This window comes from Prionailurus viverrinus, chromosome B4 (assembly GCF_022837055.1).
Source record: "Prionailurus viverrinus isolate Anna chromosome B4, UM_Priviv_1.0, whole genome shotgun sequence".
In the NCBI taxonomy this organism is placed as follows: Eukaryota; Metazoa; Chordata; class Mammalia; order Carnivora; family Felidae; genus Prionailurus; species Prionailurus viverrinus.
This window is the reverse complement of record NC_062567.1, coordinates 105,132,212-105,156,728: the sequence shown is the minus strand read 5'-3', so window position 1 is coordinate 105,156,728 and position 24,517 is coordinate 105,132,212. Positions and strand designations below refer to the sequence as shown.

The 24,517-nt window shown below is 36.4% G+C and overlaps 2 protein-coding genes across 3 annotated transcripts in view; both read right to left on the bottom strand.

Annotated features, from left to right (window-relative positions):
- Window positions 1–1,834: 1,834 nt before the first annotated feature.
- Window positions 1,835–22,624, bottom strand: ALX1 (ALX homeobox 1). The gene is made up of 4 exons (XM_047868668.1): window positions 22,264–22,624; window positions 19,109–19,413; window positions 15,988–16,116; window positions 1,835–2,421 (listed from the first exon to the last, which is right to left on the bottom strand). Exons 1-4 carry the CDS (start codon window positions 22,487–22,489, stop codon window positions 2,101–2,103), a joined length of 981 nt encoding a protein of 326 aa, XP_047724624.1. The 5' UTR covers window positions 22,490–22,624; the 3' UTR covers window positions 1,835–2,100.
- LRRIQ1 (leucine rich repeats and IQ motif containing 1) overlaps window positions 19,347–24,517 on the bottom strand; it is a 232,535-nt gene continuing 227,364 nt past the window's right edge. For both annotated transcript variants that reach the window (XR_007154269.1, XR_007154268.1), the window contains one exon: window positions 19,347–19,413. The gene's annotated coding sequence lies outside the window, so the exon portion shown is untranslated. The remainder of the gene's footprint in view (window positions 19,414–24,517) is intronic.

Here is a 24,517-nt window from a genome sequence, read left to right as displayed (position 1 = left end):
CTGTGAGCTAGGAGCCTGGAGCCTGCTTGAGATTCTGTGTCTCCCTCTCTCTCTGCCCCTCCCCTGCTTGCTCTCTTTCTCTCAAAAATAAGTAAACATCAAAACAAATTAAAATTTATTTATTTTGAGAGTGTGTGTGTGTGTGCGTGCACACGAGTGGGGGAGAAGCAGAAGAGAGCGGGAAAGAATCCCAAGCAGTCTCCGTGCTGCCAGCACAGAGCTTGACGTGGGGCTTGATCTCACGAACTGTGAGATCATGACCTTAGCCAAAATCAAGAGTTGGCTGCCTGCTTAACCAACTGAGCCCCCATGCCCCCCAATTTGGGAATTTTTAAAAAGAAAATCTTACATTTTCCTTTTCTGTTTTAGTTCACAAATTCCTATTGACCAGTCATATGAATATATTAAAACAAGTCATTCTCTTTTAAAACATGAAGGATATTTAACAGCTGCCTAAACAATCCCTTAACAAGAGCTCCTGATGTAAGCATAATTCTCAGGGCCAAAGTTGAACAAGTTTGTCCTGGGAAGAACACTAAAAAGAGAGAACACAAAATAAAGAAGAGAGTTATTATGAAGTCAAGGAATGTTTGTTTAGGACATCACTCATCATCTGCTTGATTTTAAACTTTTATTACAAAAGATGTCTAACTGCTGTAAATATTTTCCCACTGAGAAGTAGACACTGGATTTAAGTACTTTTTTCTGAAATTTAATTTTTAAAATTCACTTATTCCTGTCCTTTAGCCTTTACGCTTCCAAGCATACTCCTAAAGGCTGGAGGAGCCACAAGGAAGATTCTAAGAGCATACAAAGAGCAGACCTTGCTGTGATCCAAGCCATGGGAGCCATCTTCATTTCAATTAATTTACTTTGCCTTTATGAATTAAGAGTATTTTAAGGAGGTTGACATTTCACTCATCTGAAAAAGCTTGGAATGTGACAGGGGAAAGGGAGGAGAAGTAAATCAAAGGGGTTAGCAATTTTCCAGATGCAAAGTATTTTTCTTTTCTTTTCCACCAGAAATTTTAGAGAGCCTCCTGACATTTTAATTCCCTATGCAAAACCACAGTAGCAAAAAATGCTTACAGCTTATATATCAAAAAACAAACACGCACACATGTGCACTGGCGTAAGCCTATGAAATAAATATAAGTTCAGATTTGCTGCTCTTTTAACTGAAAATGTTTCCTAATATAATAAAGCATAATGTTACACGTCAAAAATCCTTCTTTTCGTGTATTTATTAGATGTTTGTGTGTACAGTGTAATCGACACAATTTTAGCTTAAAAGCAGGAGGGTTTGTAACTTACTTTTTTTTCTAGTGTGTTAATACTAAATCGGTGAGGTGAGTCAGTGTTGGCTTTTCTGCTGAGTCGGTGCTTTTTCATGTAAAAGATGGCATTTATAGAAACTACTCTCTTGACTAGATTTTAAATCACACTGGAATATTTCAGTTATCACCTTTAGCCACATGGTTTCAGGAAACTATGCCCAAATATTTCATGCAAATGCTGGTCATTGTAGGAGAGTGCTATTTCACGGAATGGAAATTCACTAAAACATCCATAGGTAAAAAACCTTTGAGACCCGAACTATGCCATTGTGTCTTACAGCCAGAGAGGGAGAAATAACAGTGAACTCCCGGAAACATGCTGCTTCAATATCTACCTGACAGCTTTGGTATCTGGACCTGTTCCCCAGTGCATTTCCTCCTTTATCAGGTATTATTTTACAAGGGATTTCTTGTTATTCAGAACTGACATAAATCAATCTATAACAGAGGAATTTGTTTAATACATTTATTCTTTTAAGAAGTTGCATGATCGTATTTCATCGACTTGTACAATAGAAAAAAAAATGTTACTACTAAAACAGCGTTTGTGGAGACTGATGGATGGTAAATCTATTTCGTCTTTCCAGAGGTTCATTCTTAGATTTTAATGTTAAATAATAACGACTATTCATTTAAGCTGGTCTCACTGTATATCTTGACCTTTAGCAATTCCACACACAGCAGCTTATTGTGGTATCCTTTAAATATGAGAAATAGAATGTTTTACTTTGCCATTAAAAGAAAAATAAAAGAGTACTGTATGTTACATGGCCCATGAAATATTGGCAGTGTGCTCCTTGGCTTTCATTCGAAGAACTGCAATACTGGAAGACCTCCTTTCGAATTCTGGCTTTGTTTCAAATGCATGTCCATTGGTAGCCCCAGTCAGAAGAGAGTCAGTGAAAAAATTGTTGAGGGGCACGTGGCTGAACTGGTTCTGGTGGTGTGAAAACCCTGTGTAACTGGAATCTGTCCGAGGCGAGTGAGAATAAGGTGTCATACACGAGGAAGTGTCACGTGGTAACATGCCTGAAGTAACCACAGAACCGCCACTCGCATTTCCTGCCCACAAATTGTTCTGAATCTGGAATATATAAAACAACAAATATTACATTTACGCATTCTCACTTTTGTCCCCTTACATTTGTTAAACAGTGTTTACTAAATTTTGTCAACAATTCATTGTTTGCTCCCATTGGGTGGTCTGTCATTATATTCTGAGTACATAAAGGGATTACTAAAAAATAATTACTTGAAAGATTCTTCCAGTTTGTTATACTCTAATAGATCACCAAAACCCACACACTTGACCACATAAAATAGTCTCAAAACATGTCAATCTCTTGAGTATTCTTTTTATAGTCATGATTTGAATATGAAATCTAGACGAGTTAGTCATGATTCATGACAAATTCATATGTTTGGAAAAGCAGTTTAAAATACGGCTTTAAGTTTAAATATAGTCTTCATCTAAGCAAAATGACACAATCACAGTTTTTAACGTTCATAGTTAGACTCAGTGTGACAGTTTTTGTTGGCAACCATTCCTGATATTAGGCTATTTACTCTGTAGAGACTTTTAATCAAATTCATTATCAGAAATGTTTACCCGTTCATTGATTTTTATTTCCTAGAGCCTCAAATACATAGCTCTGTGAATCTGAGAAATCTATACATATTTTAAACATTTGTTCTATGATTTACAGGTGATATGGTCAGGTTGCAATGGAATTATGACATGTAAAATAATTTAAAATTCAAACACATGACCATTACCAAATCATAAAAGCAAAACTGAGAAAAATGTGCTAGTATTGGCAAAAATATCCTGTGAGTATAAAGTACTATATATAACATTTTACATAAGATTGAAAACTAGGTTGTCATTTGAACCCAGGAAATTCACATTTCTTATTAAATCTATATAGGAAACAACAAATACAAATTTATCTAAAGTTACTAGCATGTAAAGGAAACACTAAGTAAAATTTGTATTAGGAGGTGTCTTAGACCAGCTATTTAAACAAGGCAGGGAAAAAACAGTGATCACATGCATTACTGAGAAGCACAGAGAAAAATCCTGACAAACAGCAGGAGCTGGGGGAAAATGTTGAATGGTAGAACATGGGACAGAGTTTGAGCCTTAGAAGATGAAATTTAAAACCTGTATGCCTTTTGCTATATTATTACAATAGATGCCATGTTTATCACATCTGGTTTCCTTTTTTAAAATCATGACAATCAGAATAGAATCATCGATTCTCTTTAACATATACACAAATTATGTTTTATTATATTTACTTTTACATAAAAATTCCAGTCTACTACATATAGCCCCTGATGTAGTCTCACACACCCATGCTTAAATCGTACTTTTTAAGACAACTTATTTTCAATTAATAGCATAAAATGTAAATGAATCTTCTAGATTAAACTGGTAGAGATGTTCTGTTACTCAAGATATATACATATAAATATATATGTATATTTATATAAATATGTATATATTTATATAAGTATGTATATTTATATAAATATGTGTATGTATATTTATATTTATATAAATATGTATATGTGTATTTATATAAATATATTAAATCTGTGAGACATGTCTAAATATATATACAATGATTTGCGCATTCTATTCATCTTTAAGTCATCGTGGGCTATGTTGTTTTAATTTTGGCTGATTCTACTAAATGAATCCCACTTTAGCCAAAATATAATGATTGGTGCCACTGATTGCTGAGTTATGTATCTCAGACCAACAAGAAGGACTGTTAATGTCATTACTCTGTCAACCTAGCTCTTCTAACTTGATCTGGGTGATTTTCCTCTGACATTCAATCAAACATTGTGCTACACTGCAAAAACCACAGTCACATGTCTGACAAAAGGGCTTTCAGGAAATGAAAGTGAACTTGCTTGCTTATTTTTGAAAAAAAATAAATGAAAGGCAAAATAGTGGTAGAGAAACACTTTACATTTTAAGTTTGTTAAAAGATTCCTCAATTTACACATAGTATTGCTGAAATTTACTATTAAAACCATCTACTCATATTCCAAATGCATAGAAACATATTTACTAAGTAGGTATAAAAAAAAAGGAAAGTTAGGACAGTAAAGGCAAGGAATGTAATCTATGAATGTAAATTTAAGAAGTTTTCTATGCTTAAAATAATTCACATTAATCTACCTGTAAATTGAAAATAAATTTTCCACTTTTGATGACCTGGACAAATATTTTTATTTTGATCAAAACTTCTTACCTAGACGTGATCTAGCAAGTTAAATGTGTTACTTTTGGTGAAAGAATTTCTAGCATATAGAAAGAAATGTTTTCTGAACAGAACAGATTGGTGAAGCAAGTTACTACAGCAATATTTTAGTTGGATTTGAAAAGATACCCAGGTATTCCCATGGGTAGTAATACTGTCGCACATTTTTAATGATGTGTCCTACTTCCATGATCTGTATCTCCTCCACTCCCATATCTTTGTTTCATTTAAAAATTTCTGGAATGTCTTCATTTGACTTTAGGGTTTTCGTTGGTTTTGATATCGAAAGTTCGATGCAAAGCATAAAAGACAATATCCCCAGTGAATTGAGATTTTGCTTCCTCTGAAGCATCCCCTCTGGATGATTAAACATCTGATGACGACAATCAAAATCATGCTCATGATAGCTAATGGTTATTAATTAATTACCGTGTCGGACATGGTATTTAATGCACTGTGAAGACTTCTAATCATTTCAATACACTAAAAGATGTTTCCTTGTTTTTAGTATCCCCATTTTGTAAAAGGTAAAACAGAACAGAGAGTTTAATAACCTTACCCAAGACATGTAACTCCAATTGTGGAGGTAAAATCTGAACCCAGGAAATCTTAAGAAATGCTACAATGATATAAAAACTAGTCGTATAGGTTGAAGTTGCTTATTTACACATTCATAATCCCAACTTTTGGGGGATTCATAGGTTCTATTCTCTGAAAGCAAAATCCCTGATGTTTGTTCATAACCCTTTTCTCATCCTTCAGCCTAACACAATATATGATAAGCACTTAATACAATTTTTTAGAGGACTTTAAAATCTTTAAGAATATGAAATTTGAACTGATCCATCTTGGAGGTGTAATGGAAATTTTATGGACAATTTATGCTAATACTGTATATCTAAATTTGCTTCATGATTTGAGCTCTATAATCACCATTCGGTATAATCTTGACAAATATTGTGAAAATTTCATCCCCAGACCCTGTTGACTGTATTTCCCTAGGTTGTTTTATTTTCCTACTAAATACTTATTCTTCATTACAGATATATCTCGAGGATTCTAATTCATCAAGCGTGTGGTGTGGTTTATGGAATCTGTATTAAAATAGTGACAATAATACATGAATTCTGAAAATAACCTGGGATTAGGAGACACTACTGAAGTCCTTGTAAATTTTCAACTATGTTTGGTTCCTGTGATAAGAAGCTCACCTGTTTAAAAATGTTTCATTCCCTTTTGGAGAGTTCTGTAAAAAAAGTGAGCTGTTATCTTCCTCTGTCTATTGCTTCTATTTCTGTTCTTTAAAATGATACAGAATAAGCAGCATCCTTCTTACACGTGAAAATCTTCAAATATCTTAGGCAATTATGACACAAATCTCTTTTCTTAAGCTTCCCCAAAGGCAGTATTTGATCAAAGAACAAAGCTGTTAGAGCTTACAGTTTAAGAAATCTACTGCTCTAAAGGCGGGCTCAGTCTATGGCCCCTCCATCCCTCTGCCACCCTATATAAGTGGTCATTTTAGAACTATGTGCTGGAATGTACAAGTCATTTTGTCTAAAACTGTTGTCAACAGAGAAGCCACAAAAAACCTTGCTGACTCATTAAAAGAAATATTGTATTTGTTGTTAAATTTTGAAATGAAAGAATGTTTTTCTGAATAGGATCACTACTTTTCTTTTTTGAACTATTTCTAAGACATCTACAATGGCAATGTCCAGTATCAGATAAATTTGGGGGTGTTTTTATGGGCTTCTAACTGTATAACATTCAAGAGACTCACAACCAGGAACACCATTATTAAATAATGTCCACATCCCTCTTTCCCATGTGCCAAAAAAAAAGAAAAAAAAAGTCTGCCTGCCTTTACATTTTTTATTCTTTGTTCTGTTTAAAAGGAGTAGAAAATCTAAAAAACATTCCATGCTTTAATGTGCTTCACAACATTTTAAAAAGTTCTAGGGGTACGTTCAAAGCATTGTCCAGGGAACGTAGCCAACAGCCTCCCATTAGCATGAATGGAAGTTCAGCTGACTTAACTATACTCTACTTTGAACATTTGCTCCTTAATGTTTTTCTAATCAAACAAAAAGTTAACACTTAATTATTCCATGACTTTGAGTTTTGGAGGAAAGCTGGGTTTTTTGTCTGATTCTTTCCAAACAGAAATCAAATTCATTTAACACTCATTTTCCTTCTGAGGAATTAAAAGTAACACGTAGGAATGAAAGAGTCAATATATATGTGTATTTTACACACACACACACATACACACACACACACACACACACACACACGATTCTTCACTGTGGATATATATTCATCATGACTTGAAGTAATATGGTAAACAATGGATAAAAATTATAAATCTCATTTACCTTTACCTTAGAAACTTGATACAAATATATTCTTTGTAAAATCAAAACTACTAAGAAAATTTTAGTATAACTAAACCTGGTGTATATTTTTAATATATTTGCTGATCTCTACTGCAGTAAGCAACACTATGTACTTTTAAAGAATGTTAAACAATGCAAGTCTGTTAGTCTTTCTGTTAGTTGCAAAGTATCACGATGTATAAAAAAACATCAAATAGATTCATGACAGCATTATATATTCTATATCCTAATGTTTGTGCTATTTAGAAGACACTACCCTACAGAATTTAGTATATAACGTGAAAACAAATGAGTAACAACCGTTCCTTAATTTTAAAGCACTCTAAAACTAATATTTTTCTACCAAAGCAAGTTTATTTAACCTTACTCTTCCTCTATATATAGACTGTTCTTACCTGGCCCTGATGTCCATATGTACACACACACACACACACACACACACACACACACAAACACGCACACATACACCATGCTACCCTCATGCCCTCCCATCATATGCTTACACACTTCCCTGTGGGAGTTAAAGGTTGCTTTAAAAAGATATAAATCAGGGATTCACAAAGTTATGTTTGTAATAATGTTTAAACAATAACTTTTTGCATTAAAATCCAAAAGTTGATTTTGGTTATTCCTTTTTGACAGAAGGTTTACATTTACTGACCACTTTATATATTATTCAATACTACTATATATATTTATTACCACATTATCACTTACATAATTTAATTTACCAGATTTTTTATATGGTCTCTTAAAAAATTCCAACATCACATTTTGCAAAAGCAGTTTTTTAAGAGGCCATTATATTCCTTAGTAGTAGTATATCACTTCCTTTAAAATTAAGGTGACATAATATTAATAACTTGCTTAGCAACTTGTGGATACTTTAGCTGTTGACTAATTTCAGGGTCCCATTAACTTTTATAGTAACTACATCAATAATCACCACATCAGTAAGTTCCTGGCAGGGAGAAAGAGTATAAACGTTTTTATAAATAGTGAATTTACTGCCAGTGAGTAAGCCTCACTTGCTATCAGAGAAAAAGTGAATAAGTCTCAAACACTGATACTTTGTCCATCTGGGGGAGGGAGGGGGCGGAAATCTCAATTGAAATTAATTATGAAGGGAAAAGCATTAATCTGAGCATGGTTAGATACTACCTAAGATAGAAATAAGGTTACATTTTCATCAGTCCCTACTTATTGGGTGTAATTTTCACATACAAAATTTCAGATAATATATAATTATTAATTTAAAAAAAATCAATTTACATTTCAAAAATTTCAAAAATATATCTTTTCAACATATAGCATCATTATGCTAAAGTGGTTAGTAATTATTTATCAGGAAAGGGTCATACATTAAGTATTGACTACTACTTTGATTTTTTAAATAAAATTCCATCTTAGAAATGTGTATAGGGATTTAGGACAAGTACGAGTGACTTTCCATTAAAGTCACATTTCCATTGTTTGTAACACTATTTTTCATGTATTTTAATTCATGCATGACAGCCATTGTTGATGGTGCTTGATTCATTTTTAATGACACAATTTCCCAATTAAAGCAAAATCCACAATTATAAGAAACAAAGATTAAAATATAAATCAAGTTTCCCTTGTGAATTAATGACTTAAAACATGAATCAAATATGCAAATTTTTTGATTTGCGCAAAATATTTTGAAACTTAGAGATTACCACTTGGTGTCATATATGAGCTTTGAATTTATTGTTAAAATCCTGAGTAAATTTATCCATTATTTTCATCTTGTATATGTGTTAACCACAAAGTTGGAATTTTATTTTTGTGATTTTAAATCAACTGTGAGTTTGTGTATTTTTTTTTATTTAATGCTCCTTGATTTAGAATTAAAAAAAAACCACACAAACATGAGGCTTAATAAATACGGCAAGCATAAAACTCTGTATTAAACTATATAGCGTAGGTTCACACTAACAATAACAATGTCTACTACAGGTTTTAACCCACAGATTTCCCAGGTTTAATTTTCCCCCTGGTCCTTCTCTATCACCCACAAAGTAGTTTTTATATGTATAAACAGCAATGGCACTCTTCAGTAATTTATTATTACATTTTTTGTAATGATTTATTTTGGAAATCTATTCAATTTATTAATTTGTTCTTTCCTCTCAAAATATAAAATACTTATGACCAATTCAGATAAATTCAATGTTTTAACACCAATTGCCTATTAAAAGCAAACAAAAAACCACAAAAAAAAATCAGCTAAGTAATTCTTCGTGTTTAAAGTCATTAAGTCATATTAAATTGAATATCATGTTTTTCAAAAAATATGTCTATAGTCATAATCTAAAACTTGAATGTGCTTTGCTTCTTTTGCAGGGTAATTTTTTTCATCTCTGAAGAAAAAAGTGTTTGTGTTTTCAACAAAATAAAAATTATTCCGTTTGTGTCCAGCTGCATATTCACTTAAATGATGCTGAGAAGACCTGCCTTTATGCTACATAGAACTTACGTTAAATATACACTTATACATATATATGAAATATTCTTCATACAAATATATATACAACATGTACATATTTTTATACATTTAATTAAATCATCAATTTTATATCAATATGACTTGCTAACCTAATGATGTTAATATTTTACCCCTCCATCCCTCATAAGGGAAGCCTCACTGTATCACTATGGGACCATTTCACTGGTTGTTACATAGATATGAGAATATTTATTATACAATGCATCAAGCATAGCTATATTTTGAACATTTAAAAAAGATTTTTGGTTATTTACTTTTTTCAAATGTTTGGGGAAAAAACAGAAAGCACTGATGATGGAAGAAGGGGGGAGTGAGCAGTATTTTCGCAATCACTAGCTTATAGAAACTTTAACATTTCCTTTAAAAAAACTGCATGATTACAACATTTGAAACAGACTTTGTTAAACTAGAAATGTTGTACAGCTTTAATCGGTGTTTTAAATTACTCCAATGACTACCAGTTATTTATAACTTGAATCCCACTTCTGGTATATTCTAACTCCAAGTGGCATATATTTATAAAGTCATAAATTAAACAACAGAAAGCAAGATACTGCACGGGTCCCCTTGTATATTAGGTAAACATTGAATTAGTTGTGATTCTCACTATCCACTAAGTAAAACCACATCGAAAATTTTGGTGGGAAAAAATTTCAAACCTTTTAAAATTTTTGATGAAAATATTTTCTTCATGAGAAAATAATTTTGGTGGATTAAGAATATACTCAAACATTCCTTAAGTTACCATATTTGGTTGTCCCAATTTAAAGAGGAAAGTACATATAACTGAATTTGGTCTTTCCCTAGATCCTTAAATAGTAAAGTTACTAAAAAATTGGATTAGTTTAAATGCTACAATAACAGAACATTCACACCACTTAGCTATCTCTCTACTGTAGAATTCATAATGACTAATGGCTATTATAGAATTATTTCTATTTATAGAGCACTTGTTATTTACTAGTCAATGTCCTAAGTACTTTGCAGAAACTATTATGTTTAATCCTCACAAACATCATATGAACTTTTATACCCATTTTATAAATGAGGAGAAACATTCCTAGAGGTTAATTCATTTGCCAAAGGTCTAAAATCTGTTAAGTAGCAGAGGCAGGATTTGGACCCACAAGTACCTGACTGTGAAGCTCATAGTCAAACATTAACACCTTAGCCCTTTTCAAGTCCCATGATTTAGTTACACAGACAGGAAATTAATATAATCCTCTCACTAACAGAAAAAGTATTAGGATAATGGTCCTTATCATCATCCACACCACCAGCTGTAGCACCAACAATACCTCCATTTCACCAATAAAGAAATCTGAAGATAAGGAAGTCAGGAAATGTATCCAAAGTTTCCAGCAAGTAAATGATCAAGTTAATGCATATGTGATCTGAGCCAAACCTGAGGGCATGGAACTAGGGTTTCTTATAAGAATGAAGGCTGGCTGGGGCGCCTGGGTGGCGCAGTCGGTTGGGCGTCCGACTTCAGCCAGGTCACGATCTCGCGGTCCGGGAGTTCAAGCCCCGCGTCGGGCTCTGGGCTGATGGCTCAGAGCCTGGAGCCTGTTTCCGATTCTGTGTCTCCCTCTCTCTCTGCCCCTCCCCCATTCATGCTCTGTCTCTCTCTGTCCCAAAAATAAATAAACATTGAAAAAAAAAAATTAAAAAAAAAAAAAAGAATGAAGGCTGGCTATCATCCTCTAGAAATGTTTATACCCTGACAAAATATTTTATTCAACAAAATAATTATTTGAAGAAATGCTTTGGCATTAATGAATTAGAAGCAAATTAGAATCTACCGTTGATAGATGCTTGCTTTTTTCATTCAAAGACACAAATGCCTTTTTGATCTGCTGGGTATAGTTTGCATCAGGAAGTGTCTGCAGAATTTGGTATGAATATGACCTAGTTTGTAATCTGTCCAAAAAGCAAGAGATTTTGTCTAGATAATTTATATAATCTCCATGCCTAAAACAGTACCTAGCATATGTTTGTTGCCTAAATACAAGTAACTCTGGGAGAAAAAGAATTAAGCCGAAAGGATTCTGCAAAATCTTCCTAATCTATTCTGTTCAACAGAGGAAGAAATTGAGACTCAGAGAGGAGAAGTTAACTGCTTAACACCACAGGGGTGGTTAATGGCAGAGATTCAGAAATCAGCTGTTTTCCTGGGAATTGATTAATTTTGGGTTCATAATGTACCCCAAAATATTGAAGTGAAACTACTTTTTTTCACATCTATTGAGTGTATACATAATTTGCTTAATACTCTTGTAATACAAAGTTAAGTACCGAATAATCTTTTTAAAATATAAATACGTTATATCATAAATGGGGTGGACCGTATACAGTCTACCACTTTGCCAGTGAGAAAGTCATGTGCTGATTGAAGGAGAATTGAGAGAAGGTTTCCTGGAGGAAATACAGTCTAGGTGAGGGGAAGGGAATTCAACATAGAGGGAACAGATTCAGCATAGCACAAGGAATAGGTTCAGCATGTGGTTGCTATTTAAAATATTGGAGAACATCAAGTAGTCAAGCACTTTCACTTAACTAACTCATAGTGTTGCCAAATGACAACTGATATTGTGAGCCCAAATAAAGGGCTTTTAAAAAAAACAGTACATCAAAACATACTACCTTGAAGTATACTACTGGTATCACACTCCTGTTTGCTATCAAATATGGACAAGATTAAGAAAAATACCTGAAAACAGTCTGAAAAGTGTCTACGGTTTTAAACTGCTTTATATCATTACTTTACACATTTAAAAAAAAATGAAAGCATTTTTGCTTTCTGAAGTGATTTGGTGTTTTAGGGTCAAAATTGAACTATTTCATTGCTGAGTGATGGGTCACAGAGCTAATGCTGCATAAAGAGCTCTGAACCCGTGGACTTCAATTTAATGAACTAATAGCTGTAAGAAAGAAGCCTGACCTAAAATAAGTCCTCAATCGGTAGGTATTATTTTTACTATCAGGGCGGTTGTTACTATTTCGTAATGGGAGGAATGGAAACAAAGTATTTAGAACACTTTAGAAAATGTTAATTAGCATTCATAACTAAACCTATTATATGTTATACATATAGATACCTCCATAGTTGACAAGATTATTATCCACACAGAGCAGACCTGATACAATTTTCTCACCCAATTCTGTTTTCTCATGTATTTCTGTGTATGCTTTTGCTTTCCTGCCAAATTGTTAATTTTTTATTTCTGTCCTGTTTCTAAAACAGTTTTCTTGTTTCCAACTTTTTGGTAATTAATAATGTTTTTCCATAGTTAGAAACAGTAACCAAGATCAGTGCCTTATTACATTGAATTGTTGAGTTCTACTTTGGTCCCTATTTTTCGGATTATAATTTCTATTTTTAAGACACATGACTTAAAAAAAATTCCTTCAGGCTAAAGCTTGAGAGACAAGATCTTAGCGTAATTATTTTTTGCAAAATAAGAAATCCAACCACATATTTAAGTTAAAATGGACTTTTCTTGACTTTATCCAATACCCACAATGGGGAATGAGAGACACTTGATTTCAGTATTTTTGGCAACCAAACATTTAATGACTTCTCAATATAAAAAATTACTATGGATTTTAGTGATTTATTACTGTTGATGAATTATACTGTCAAAACAGCCTCAACATGTGATATCTTTGCTGCCATACTTAAGTTATGAGGTGGTATAACCAATGGACATAAATTACAGAAAAACCACAGGGAGAATTCATGCAAAATTCCCATGATGTGTGAGGAGATATTTTTAATTGATCCTTTGTGGGAGTGAAAAAGACTATCAAATGTATAATGTGATTTTACCATCTCCCTTCCTACTCGATCTACTTACCTCATTCTGTTAACTGACAACATCTAAAGTTGTGAGGCACAATAACATGATGGCAAGACAATCCTAGAAAAAAAGCATGACGAAGTGTATTAAATAATATTAAGCTCTTACAAAGAGCTTAGTTTGTGCCAGCCACTGTTCTAAATGTTCTATGTTGTGCAGAAGAAGAAAGGGAAGTTAAGGATAAGGCAACCACCAGCAAAGCACAGAGAAGTGGGGGGAAAAACAACAACAACAACACATAAACTGAAATGGGGTTTGCAAGGAAAGGAATGAAGATGAAAATAATAAGCTGCAAAAAAATATGTATACATATACATACATATATATATCATAGGTGTTGTCGAACAGATTTAGTAAGACTAAAGTCCATTTGAAAGGAGTTCACTAGTTTGTAACTTTATTATTTTTAAATTCGTCATAGTGAAAGTTCAAAATTTTATAAACTATGTGCTATCTCTATTATTTTCATTATTTCACTTATTCTGAGTAAAGTGTCTGCTCACCTGAACTAAACTGCAGACCTGAATAATGCAACTTAAGCCTTATGCTCCTTTGGTATTCATTTATTAATTATTCAACCATTTAAACATAGTCATTGGGAGAAACAGTCTATTGTGAGGGTTAAGATCTTGCACTTGGGAGCCAGATTGCCTCTGATCAAATCTGGGCTTCTCCACTAGTGAAAGTGAGTAAAAACCTCACCTCTCTGTGCCTGTTTCTTCATACGAAAAATGAGGATAATTAATAATACCTATTGCATAAAGTTGTTGTAAGGATTAAATGAGTTAATATATACAACCTGCTTAGAACAATGCCTGGTAGAGTCAGGACTATGGTGTGTTAATAACTGGGATACCACTGTACTGCCTGCTCTCATGGAGTTTGTAGCCACCCAAGGAAACTTCCTCATGGCACTTTGCTCAGAACTCAACTAGGATACTCAGCAGTATTTGGTGAATACAAGTTCATTAGCCCTATAATGGTAAGTAGGAGTATGCACATGCTTTAAACTGGAGAAAAAAAAAAATGAACTACTTTCAGATAAATTTTGAAGAGTAAGAAAAACAAGGTTCTTCTAAAGGCAGGTACGGACATTTATTCAAAAGGTATTGCTGGTCTTCTAGTAAACTGCAGTGGAAAGGCTTAACGGTAACAGCCCTTTATAGACTGTCCTAGAAGGAACAGAATCATGGAAGGATTCCTTAACTCCCATGGGTCTCGGACTTTTAGAAAGATTAAACTAGGTGATCTCTAAGACTGTTACTCACATATAATATTACATTAATAAATTGGGTGAATTTATGTGGAAGAGTGAAGGTCTCTGAATAAGTTTTTAAGAATCATAAAAGGCATCAGAATACAAGGACCCACAAAACTTAAGGATGAATTCATGCTCACAAGGTATGAATTTATAGATGAAGAGAATGAATACCCGTAAGTCTGGGATTGCGAAAAACCAGTTACTGAACTATCACAGTATTCCACCGGCATATATGTCATGTATTTGTGTTTAAAATGCTCTCCTGGCACCTGGGTGGCTCAGTCAGTTAAGCATCTGACTTCAGCTCAGGTCATGATCTCACGGTTCGTGGGTTGGAGCCCTGCATCAGGCTCTGTGCTGACAGCTGGGAGCCTGGAGCCTGCTTCAGATTCTGTGTCTCCCTCTTTCTCTGCCCCTCCCCCACTCACACTCTCTCTCAGTCTCTCAAAAATAAACGTTTAAAAAAAAAACTTAAAAAAAACCCAAAATGGTCTATAACAATGCATATCCTTCACCAGTAAGGAATGAAATAACAAATGTCTTGTTCCTTAGAATACAAGTGTTCCTTATCATGTATCAAATACAGTTCTGAATACTATTACTCAGTACTAGGAAAAACTGTCTTAATTATATGTGTGAAAAGAAAAGAAAAAAAACCCTCTAAGTTAAATGGAAAAAATTAGAAGAAAATGAATGTCTAAATACTCTTTAAAATGAGATGAGCGCTCCCATTATAAAAGGATGGATGTGTTTTTTAATGTGATAAATTTTTAAAATTATGTCCAGTACTAATTCTATGTATGCTTTAAGTAACAAAGGGCTAAATGTTTCCTTGAAACAATGAATAACTTCAAAGCTGAAAAGACAACATAGGAAAAGAGATCTTTTTAAAACGGGACGGAATGTTTCATAGACCACACTTGACACTAGGTTATGGGATAGTTCATAAAACGTTAGCCACAGAGACAGCATGCCAAGCAACGCTTTATTTATTTTTAAAAGTTAACAAAGGAAGTGAGTGTGAATAGTTAAAAACGTAGAGTAATTAAAAGACTTAGACCATGAATGAGGCTACTTCAGTGGTTGCAATGTACAATAAGGAAGAGACCCTAAAATAGTTTTGAATGAATGGCTCTGAAAGAAAATAACAAAATAAATATTTCAGTCTAATAAAAATCTAAAAAACATGCAAAAACTCTTCTGGGGGTTAAAATTTTCATTCTTGACTATTAGCTATAATAAAGCCAATCATAATAGCCCTTTTAAGAATGTACAAACCACATCTGTTTCTCTCGATCAGTATTCTGTGAAGTTTACCATACCTGTGGATAGCTGTCAGTCCTTGGCAGAACTGATATATCATAGGTGGCAGCAAAATGGCTTTTAGCTTGTTGTATTTGGCCATAACGTTCTCTTTTTCTCCACTTGGCCCTTCGATTTTGAAACCAAACCTAATTTTTTAAAAAGTAGAATGTCAGCTGAGAAATATTTGATAATGCAATGGTGACATTAGAAGACATAAATTGGAAAGACACAAACCAGGTCAACAAAATCACTAATAGAGAAATTTATGTCAGAAAAGTATCCACAAATTTTACTTTTTATTTTAACCTGATAAGAGGCGATATAAATTAATAGAAAGCGATGAAATACTTTAAAAAATTATTTAATACGTCTCAGCCTCTGGGCTTTTTTTTTTCATTTTGGAAAATAAAAAGGAATTCGATTATACGATTTTGAAGACTCTTTATGTCTCCAAATTATTATAGATAATGCTCCTCTTAGAGAATGCTGCAAATATGGAAGACATTCATAACTTTCTAGTTTGGGGTTATGCACATAACATTAACCCAGCCAAACTATAACCAAATTAATATCTGGGTCTGTCAAAACAATTATGTTTAAAACATGTCACAAAGTGAAGCCTTTTCTGGGTTGTACCCATACTTAGATAATCTTAGAAAAATTTAAACACAAAGGTTACATCCAAAACACACGGCAATGGCAGAAATATCATGATTATTCAGTAACAGAAAATATTAAGATTACATACTATATTGAGCATAAAAAAGACTACAGGTAAATGGAACCATCTGAAATTGAACTCTGGTTCTAAAATATACAAGGGTACTTATTACATAAATTATACCACTTATAATACTCATCTTCCCTTACAGAAAATGCTCAGAAATCTTCAAAATCATTTCCCTAATTTAAAAAACTTACAGGTAATATAGACAATAAAAGAACAACGGAAGTTATAACCAAGTATTAAGAAAGCCTATGAGTTAGTACAGCCTCTACAAGGTCATGAAGCTGTCATCCAAATTTCTCTAATTGTGTATTAATGATATTTATCATAACAACCACCTCCTTCAGAGGGTTAAATAATCACTAATTCACACTTGTAGCTCTCCAGAATCTTCACTTTAATATTTTAATGAATTAAAGAAAGACAGAAAATTATATTCAGTATGCATCATTTGATATTTCTGAGTAGACATTTCACGAGCAGCTGTCAAGAAGCTCCTCAGTCTTTACAAAACTGTATCCAGAATACAAAAAACAGAAAAGAAGCTGGAAGTCAAACGTGAAAGTGCAAATTGTTAAAATTTACTTGAAATTTTTGCTTTTTTCATATTCAGTTGTGATCTTCTATATCTTTACCATCACATTTATAGAAACATATTCACCTTCAATTTAATATGTGTAAGCACGTATTGAGAATTTAAGGTGGGACTTTATAGTTTCCAGCAATTGAAAGAAGGCAATGAGAGCTATCTGTTCAGTGTGGTTTCTTAGGACATTGATGGGAAAGATGTATTACACACAGTGCCCAGGGCTCAAAACAACATCAACAACAAAACAAAACATTTTCTTGCTGTCTCCAGAGGCACCAGGAGCAAACTAAAGGATTTTAGTATTGAATGGTTTTTGTTTGTTTGTTTGTTTTGTTTTTCGGTTTTTCACTGAGAAAAAGGTCTTTATAATCTCCTTAAAATAGGTGTGAATTACCACTCTGATATGAAAAGCAGGAAAGAGAAAACCTGAGTAAATTAGGTTCAGGTTGGCTCTCTGTGCATGTTTCTAGACAAAAATTAATCAGGAGTCGAGGAAACGTTAAGAAGAAAACATCCATTGTGCCCAGCTGATCACTCTATAAACATATTTTTTTTTATGGTTATAAGTAGAACTAATTTAAATATATAAATACAAGACAAACTAAAAAAAAAAACACACACGTGGGACTAGTGTTAATACTTGACAATTCTAAAATTCTTCATTAGCATCACCTTTCTGTATCTTTACTTCCTGAACTATGATAAAGTAGCTATTTGCCTCCACAAACTAAAGAAAAATCCTGCTGCTTGGTATACCGCACCCCCAGATGGTGATCTTAATGATGTAAGGCCTTACAATGGCTTAATCTTCAGAAGAAATCTTACTCTTCTTTCTTCCAGAACAAAATTTCTCACTATTTTAGTCATTAGTCCATTCTTATATATTATGGGAACTGCAAAATTCAGTATTTTCCCATTTAGCGTAGTAAAAACAAAGAAACAGGCCATTCCCTGAAATTGATGTTACTTGAGACGTAATAAAATATAGTTTAAGCATACCAACTCTAGTAAAAATAAAAATATGTCTAAGAAATAGAACTTTATCTAGTATAACTTTCCTTTTTCAAATGATTTTAAAAGTTTAGTATATTGGACCATCCAATTTGATAATTTGAATGTAACTTATAAATGTAATTGAGTATATATTTTAATATCATTTCAAGATCCTTATTCCTATTGCCTCTGCAAAAGGGATGTAAGCTATCTACATTCAAAAATTCAAATGGAATGGCACTATTGGTAACTACAGGAGCTAGAAAAATTATAAGAGAGCTATATGATCTTTATGCATAGTGAAAATAAGTTACGGTATATATAACAGTGAGATTGCTTCATTTTTTTCTTTGATTTATTATAACTCCAACCTCAATAACATTACAGATTAATGGGCCATTGCACAAATAACTTACCAACACCTGGTACATAACCTAAAAAGAACCTTAATGGCTGATAAAATAGAAAAATAAAATAAAATAAAATAAATGTATTAGTAAATAGATAGCTATGATTCTGGGTTTTTTGCACTTAAAAAAATTTTTTTTAATCAGATTTATTTGTGAAATTCCTTTTTTTTTAAATAATCGTTAATTTGTATATCTATGTAATCAGTCCAATGTTCTTTTATGTATTTATGTGAATGATTAAATCCTTTGCAAGGAAAAAGACATTTTAGTAGACCTACATGCTATAGTACATGGTTCTAGTCTTTAGTGAGAGGATCAGTTTCTTCCTTTTGGCAAAATGCAACCACTGAATTATTCTAACAGTATCTCCACACACCGGCCCCCAACATGCACACCCAAGTCCTTCATTTGGCTCCTACCTGGACTCTGGCCTCCGTGAGCTCAGTCCTCAGAGCAAGCTGTTCTCTGACGTATACATCCGGGTAATGGGTTTTCTGAAAGACCTTCTCCAGCTCCTCGAGCTGCAGGCTGGTGAAGGTGGTTCTGTGTCTCCGCTTCTTGCTGCTGGATACGTTGCTGTCACATTTATCCCCAAGTTCATCTAGTTCTCCCTTTTCTGGCATCCCCTTCACGGGAGACATTCGGAGACTGTTACAGTTGTCCATAGCTCTGTTTAGCTCGGGATGAAGAGGCTGTCCTTCGCCTTTAGTGATGCCATAGTTCACTGTACCCAGAGGGGGAAAACAACAATTCTCAGGCTTGTGGAACATTTCGGTGAAGAAATTACGTTGAAAGAATTTAGAGCATCAGGAAAGCAGTCTGTTAATGATTTCTTGTGCCAGTATTAATTCAGTCATCCCACTGTGCACAATTATTAATCCACTTTGGGCAGGGTTAAGGCCATTTAAAAATGTGTACATGGGACTTATTATTCGCCAGATTTACAGTTCTATTTTACAGGAATAATGTAATGTTTATGCACATAATTTATAATCACATTAAGGTGATCAAATTAAAAGATGCTCTAGATTAAAAAAATAATGAGCACAATTTTTTAAAAGTGAACCAAATTTAATGTAAATCATGTGTGAATTTATTCACAGCAGACAAATCAAGCTACTTACATGGCTCAAGAAAGATATTTCAATTTTAAGGAATATCTGTAAACTCAAATCCAGACTCTTCCCAACTTATCTTTCTGCTCCACACAAAATACACACTATAGATTTAAGATATGGTATTGTCTCTACTATGCTTTGAATATTTTGACTTATACTCATTTCTGCTTTTTAATCTTTTTTTTTTTCAAAAAGTGACCTACTAAATTAAAAAATGAATTTCATATCAGTTTCTGGAAGTGCTTCCTATAGAACAGCCTAAGATTTAAGTAGACTTTAGTGTAAAAGCTCATTTGGGGGTTCTTTCTAAATATGTGATATTTATGTTTCGTGCATGAAATATGTTATAAGACAGAAAGCTTTATTTTTTTCCCTAAAGCAGAGAAATTAAAACATCTATGAAAAGATTACAAAAGATGTCATCTCCCATTCTGTTTAGAGGTGTTTTAACTTCAGTGATTTCCCTCAGCTTTGGTTGCATGCTTGCTGTACGATATAAAAGAAAAATACATCATATGGTGACACACACACACCCAAATCCAATGGGTGCATATAATGAAACTGGAAAAACTAAAAAAAAAAAAAAAAAAAAAAAAAAAAGTGAACCCAGCCGGAACAATAATTTCCAATGAATTGTCACACTTTTTTTCGTTTTTGTCTGTTTTTAAATTTTTTCGTAATGTATCTTAGCAACTGCTCTAATCATTACACAAATGTCTTGAACTTTAATCACTATATAACTTAAATGCCTAATATCCTTTATGTAAAAGATGTGATGTAAAAGTAGATATAAAGAAGAACCATGACTGATTAACAATACGGTTTTGTCTTCTTGAGCAGAATGAAATAGGGAACTTCGGTAATTAGGGAGGGGGAGGGGAAGCAGTCGTGAGGCTAAGGGCATCTCAGGAGAAAGACAGGAACTTTCCTGAATTTAGCTGACTGCTGCACACATCCAACTTACTTAATCCTGTCCTATTAAAATTCATCCTAGAAGTGTGATGTTCGTTGAAAAGTTGTCAACGTATCAACAATCACCTATTCTCTTCTTATTTTGGATCCCCGACAATTTAAAATAGGATGAAGTCCTACCCAGCAGTTAACAGAGGACAAGAGAGTCATGTGGTTTTTTTTTTTAATCCTGTCCATTTAAATAACTTTACGTATACATAAAAGAATTCCAAAAATAAAGATACTGCAGTCTGAAATACAACCAGAAAGGCAATGTTTAGCATATTAAAAATAAAAACTGCATCTGTCTCTCTATATACTTGACTGGAAACGATTTAGCTGATTTTCTCTATCGTTCCCGCTTATATTTTTGGTTTAACTTTGCAAGTCAAAAGTAATTCGCAACGCTGAATAAGTAAAATATAGGAGTTCTTTTCTTTTTTTTTTTTTAAACTTACTGTGTACGAGTTTTCGAAAATCAGCCCCTATGAGCCAGTACCTTGCCAGATTTTGACCCTCCATTAAAATAGGGGGCGGGAGGCTTGTTGTAAATATTTCACACTTAATTCGTTTGTTATTTTAAAGCAACCCGCTCCTTACAGCTTAACTGTGGAATATATACAATGATAAGGAAAAGTCCTCTTGGAATTGTAAACTTGCTTTAGCTGTCGCGATCTGAAAAAAAATAGGTTTGTATTGGGTTACAAGATAGAAAAGATAGATGGTTTGTTTTGATAACATTTTGACTTTGAGATACTTGGCCGTTCAAAGTTGAAGATTTCACCCAGAAGCATTCCGAAAGGGTTCTTAGGTGACTTTGAATGTGGAGTCAGAAAAATAGACAATATGGTATTGGGGAGTGAGGGATTATACTGGAGATTCTTTACCCGAAGCTACTGAAAGCGATTTGGTGTTTAACAAAAATGTTATGTGCGTTGTGTTGTAAACCCAAACAATCAGAAATCACAACTTCCCACAAGCCAACCTCGCATAGCAACCTTCCAGCTTCACAAAGAAAAATACCGATACGTCTTGGGAAAACTTTTTTTTAAGGTTTTTCATCTAAAGGAGCTCAAAGACGTCTTACTCCAGACGACACTGACGTCCTCCAAGGAGCGGTGATCGATTTCAGCTCCTGCGGGGGCAGCGCGGCCGGCTCACAGAGGAAGCGCCCTGTCTTGACTCAATTACACTCTATTTACCGCCCTATCAGTTTACGCCTGGGTCCCAGATAGAGGGTCTCCGGGACCCACAAGGGACAACACTCGACAGCCAAAGGAGAACCGCGCTGACGCGATCCGGTGCCTAATCCTTCCGTTGCCCCTTAAAGTCGGCTGCAGCCAAAACACTACTCCTTAAAACGCTCGCAGTTCCACCGCCCGCCTCCGCCCTCCAGCTCTCTCGCTCCCCGTTTCCTTCCTCCCTTCCTCCCCGCCAGCCGCTCCCCACCGGTCCCCGCACTTGGGTGTGCGGAAGGGCGGCAGTGGCTCGGGCTGGCGACTCACCGCCGCTGTCCTGACAGGGCGAGGCTCTCTCCAGGCGCACGTGATGCTCGGCGCGGGGCAGGGGCCCGAAGGCCTGCACGCATTTGCCCGCCGACGCTTTGCTGTAAAAGGACTCATTGTCCAGCGTCTCCATAACGTGCTCCAATGCGCCTCCTGCGCCCATGTAGAAGTCACTGTTTTTACTCGGCGGGCTCTTGAGGGCAAACTTCTCGCTCAGAAACTCCATAATCCTGGAAGGTTGTTGCGGAGCTCCAGGGGCGCGGAGGCTGGAGAGCGCTGGGGGAGGGAGCAAGTGGGCGGGAGAAGGGAGGGCAGAGGAGGGAAGGGGAAGCGAGCGCTTCGGCGCCGGGAGCTGCCCGGCTCCGAGCCCTTTAATACGTCCCGGCTGGAAAGGGGGCACCCGAAGTCGCTTTTATATCTTGAAACTCAGCTGGGCTCTTCGGGCAACCTCCCAGTTCTAATGAATATGAAAATAGGCAGGCGACTAACTCCACCCCGGCCCCCCCCCTCCGCCCCCACCCTGCCCCCACCTTCCCTCACTTCCCCGGGCAGGGCGCGTCCAGGCCTAGGTTAGACAGACAGCTCCATTTCAGACAAATGCCAGGAGAGACGAGGCCCCGACACCCAGAAACATTGTCGCCGCGACAGTGGAATGGCATTTCGGAAGAGCTTGGTGAGATCGCAAAGCAGTTAACCCTCCACTCCCCACTCTCTGCGCCCTTCCGGGCAGCCCGCCCGACACCCGGTCCCCACCCCGCCCCCACGCCGGCCACTCACTACCAGAAAGATTTAGAGGCGTCTTAAGAACTTGAAAGGAAGTATTGCTTTAAAGGGCTTTCATTTCATCCGTAAATCGTTTATGTGGAAGATCCACATAAATCGGAATCCCTAGAAGCCAGAAACATTGGCAGCTCTTAACTGGGTTGGCGGTGGTGGAGGGGCCGCTCTGCTTCTAACCCGGAGGAGCTCGGCGTCCCGGTGCTCTTGGCGCTTAGGAGCCCATGGCCTTTCCTTTCTTTCTGGAATGCCGCGGCGTGTGGACGTGCTGGCGACGGGTGGGAGAGTGGAGCTGAGCAAGGGGCATTGAAAGCATTATGCCAATACCAATCCCTTTCCTCACTCTCCTCCCCACCGCTCCCCTTGGTCCACGGTTTTATCATTAGATCCAGATTAAGAAAACCTACTAGGAAAAGTGCCTCCTCCAAAGGGCCCTTTAGTGTAGGCCGGGGGCGGGAGGGGGGGGGGAGGCTCTTTACACAAAGGGGCTTATGAAAGAGGAAGGCCTTCCGACTGGTTTTTAAAACAATTACGTTTTAAAGAGTGGCGGCGGAGTCCCTGTGAACAGCGCGTGTGGGGAGCCAGGGGCGCGCAAGACCTGGGCGCACAAGCGCCGCGGCGTTCCGGGCGCGGGCCGGGCCGGGGCCTCGCTCGGCCCCGGGGTGATGCTAGGGTGGGTGGGGAGCTGGCAGCTCCCTGAGGGCAGGAAGGCACTGCTGGATTGAAACCTCCTACGTGTGGCTTTGCGATTGACCCTGGCTTCCGAGAAGCCCGAGGCGTCTGAGGGAAATGTGTTCAGCGCCTTGGGCACGAAGAGGCAGCCATTTGCAACAGGCTCTTGAACTGGCAAATTTGGTGAAAAGGTCCCACAAGTTGGGGTCTGTGGACTGCACCTTCCCAAGGAGGACTCTTTTCGAGGGTCCTGACAGCCTTTATCGCACAGGCCTCCGCAGCGCCCGTAGCGTTTCCCCAGGCCAGCCTGGCACCGACGCCGCGGCCTTGGGCAAACTGGGCAGCCCCGATTCTGCGAGTGGTGAGGCCAGGTCCAACTCTGGCAGGCGTCGGATGGGTTCGAGAATTTCCAGCCTCTTTGGGGCATTGGCTGGCCCAAGACTCCCTGGTAGACCCTCTTCGAGGCCAGGGCAGGCCGCAGCCTCGGAGGAACGACCATGGAACGCTGCGCACCTCTGAGCTGCCCCTTAGCACTGCCCTAGAAGCGTGCCGGCCCTGAACACCCAGATCGGGACGAAGGGAGCGGGAGCGGGTGGCCCGGAGCAGCAGCCTCTGTTTTTCCAGGACGCTTCTTCCGTGGAGGGGTGGGGGCACCAGCTCAGTTCAAGTGGCGCCGCGCTCAGCCTGGCCTTGAGGGAGCTGTCGGGTTCTGGAGAGTTGACACTACTCCTGGAATTATATGGCTCTTTCTGTATTGTTACTGCTATCTCCTGAGACTTGCAACCGGCACCTACAGCGAAATGTT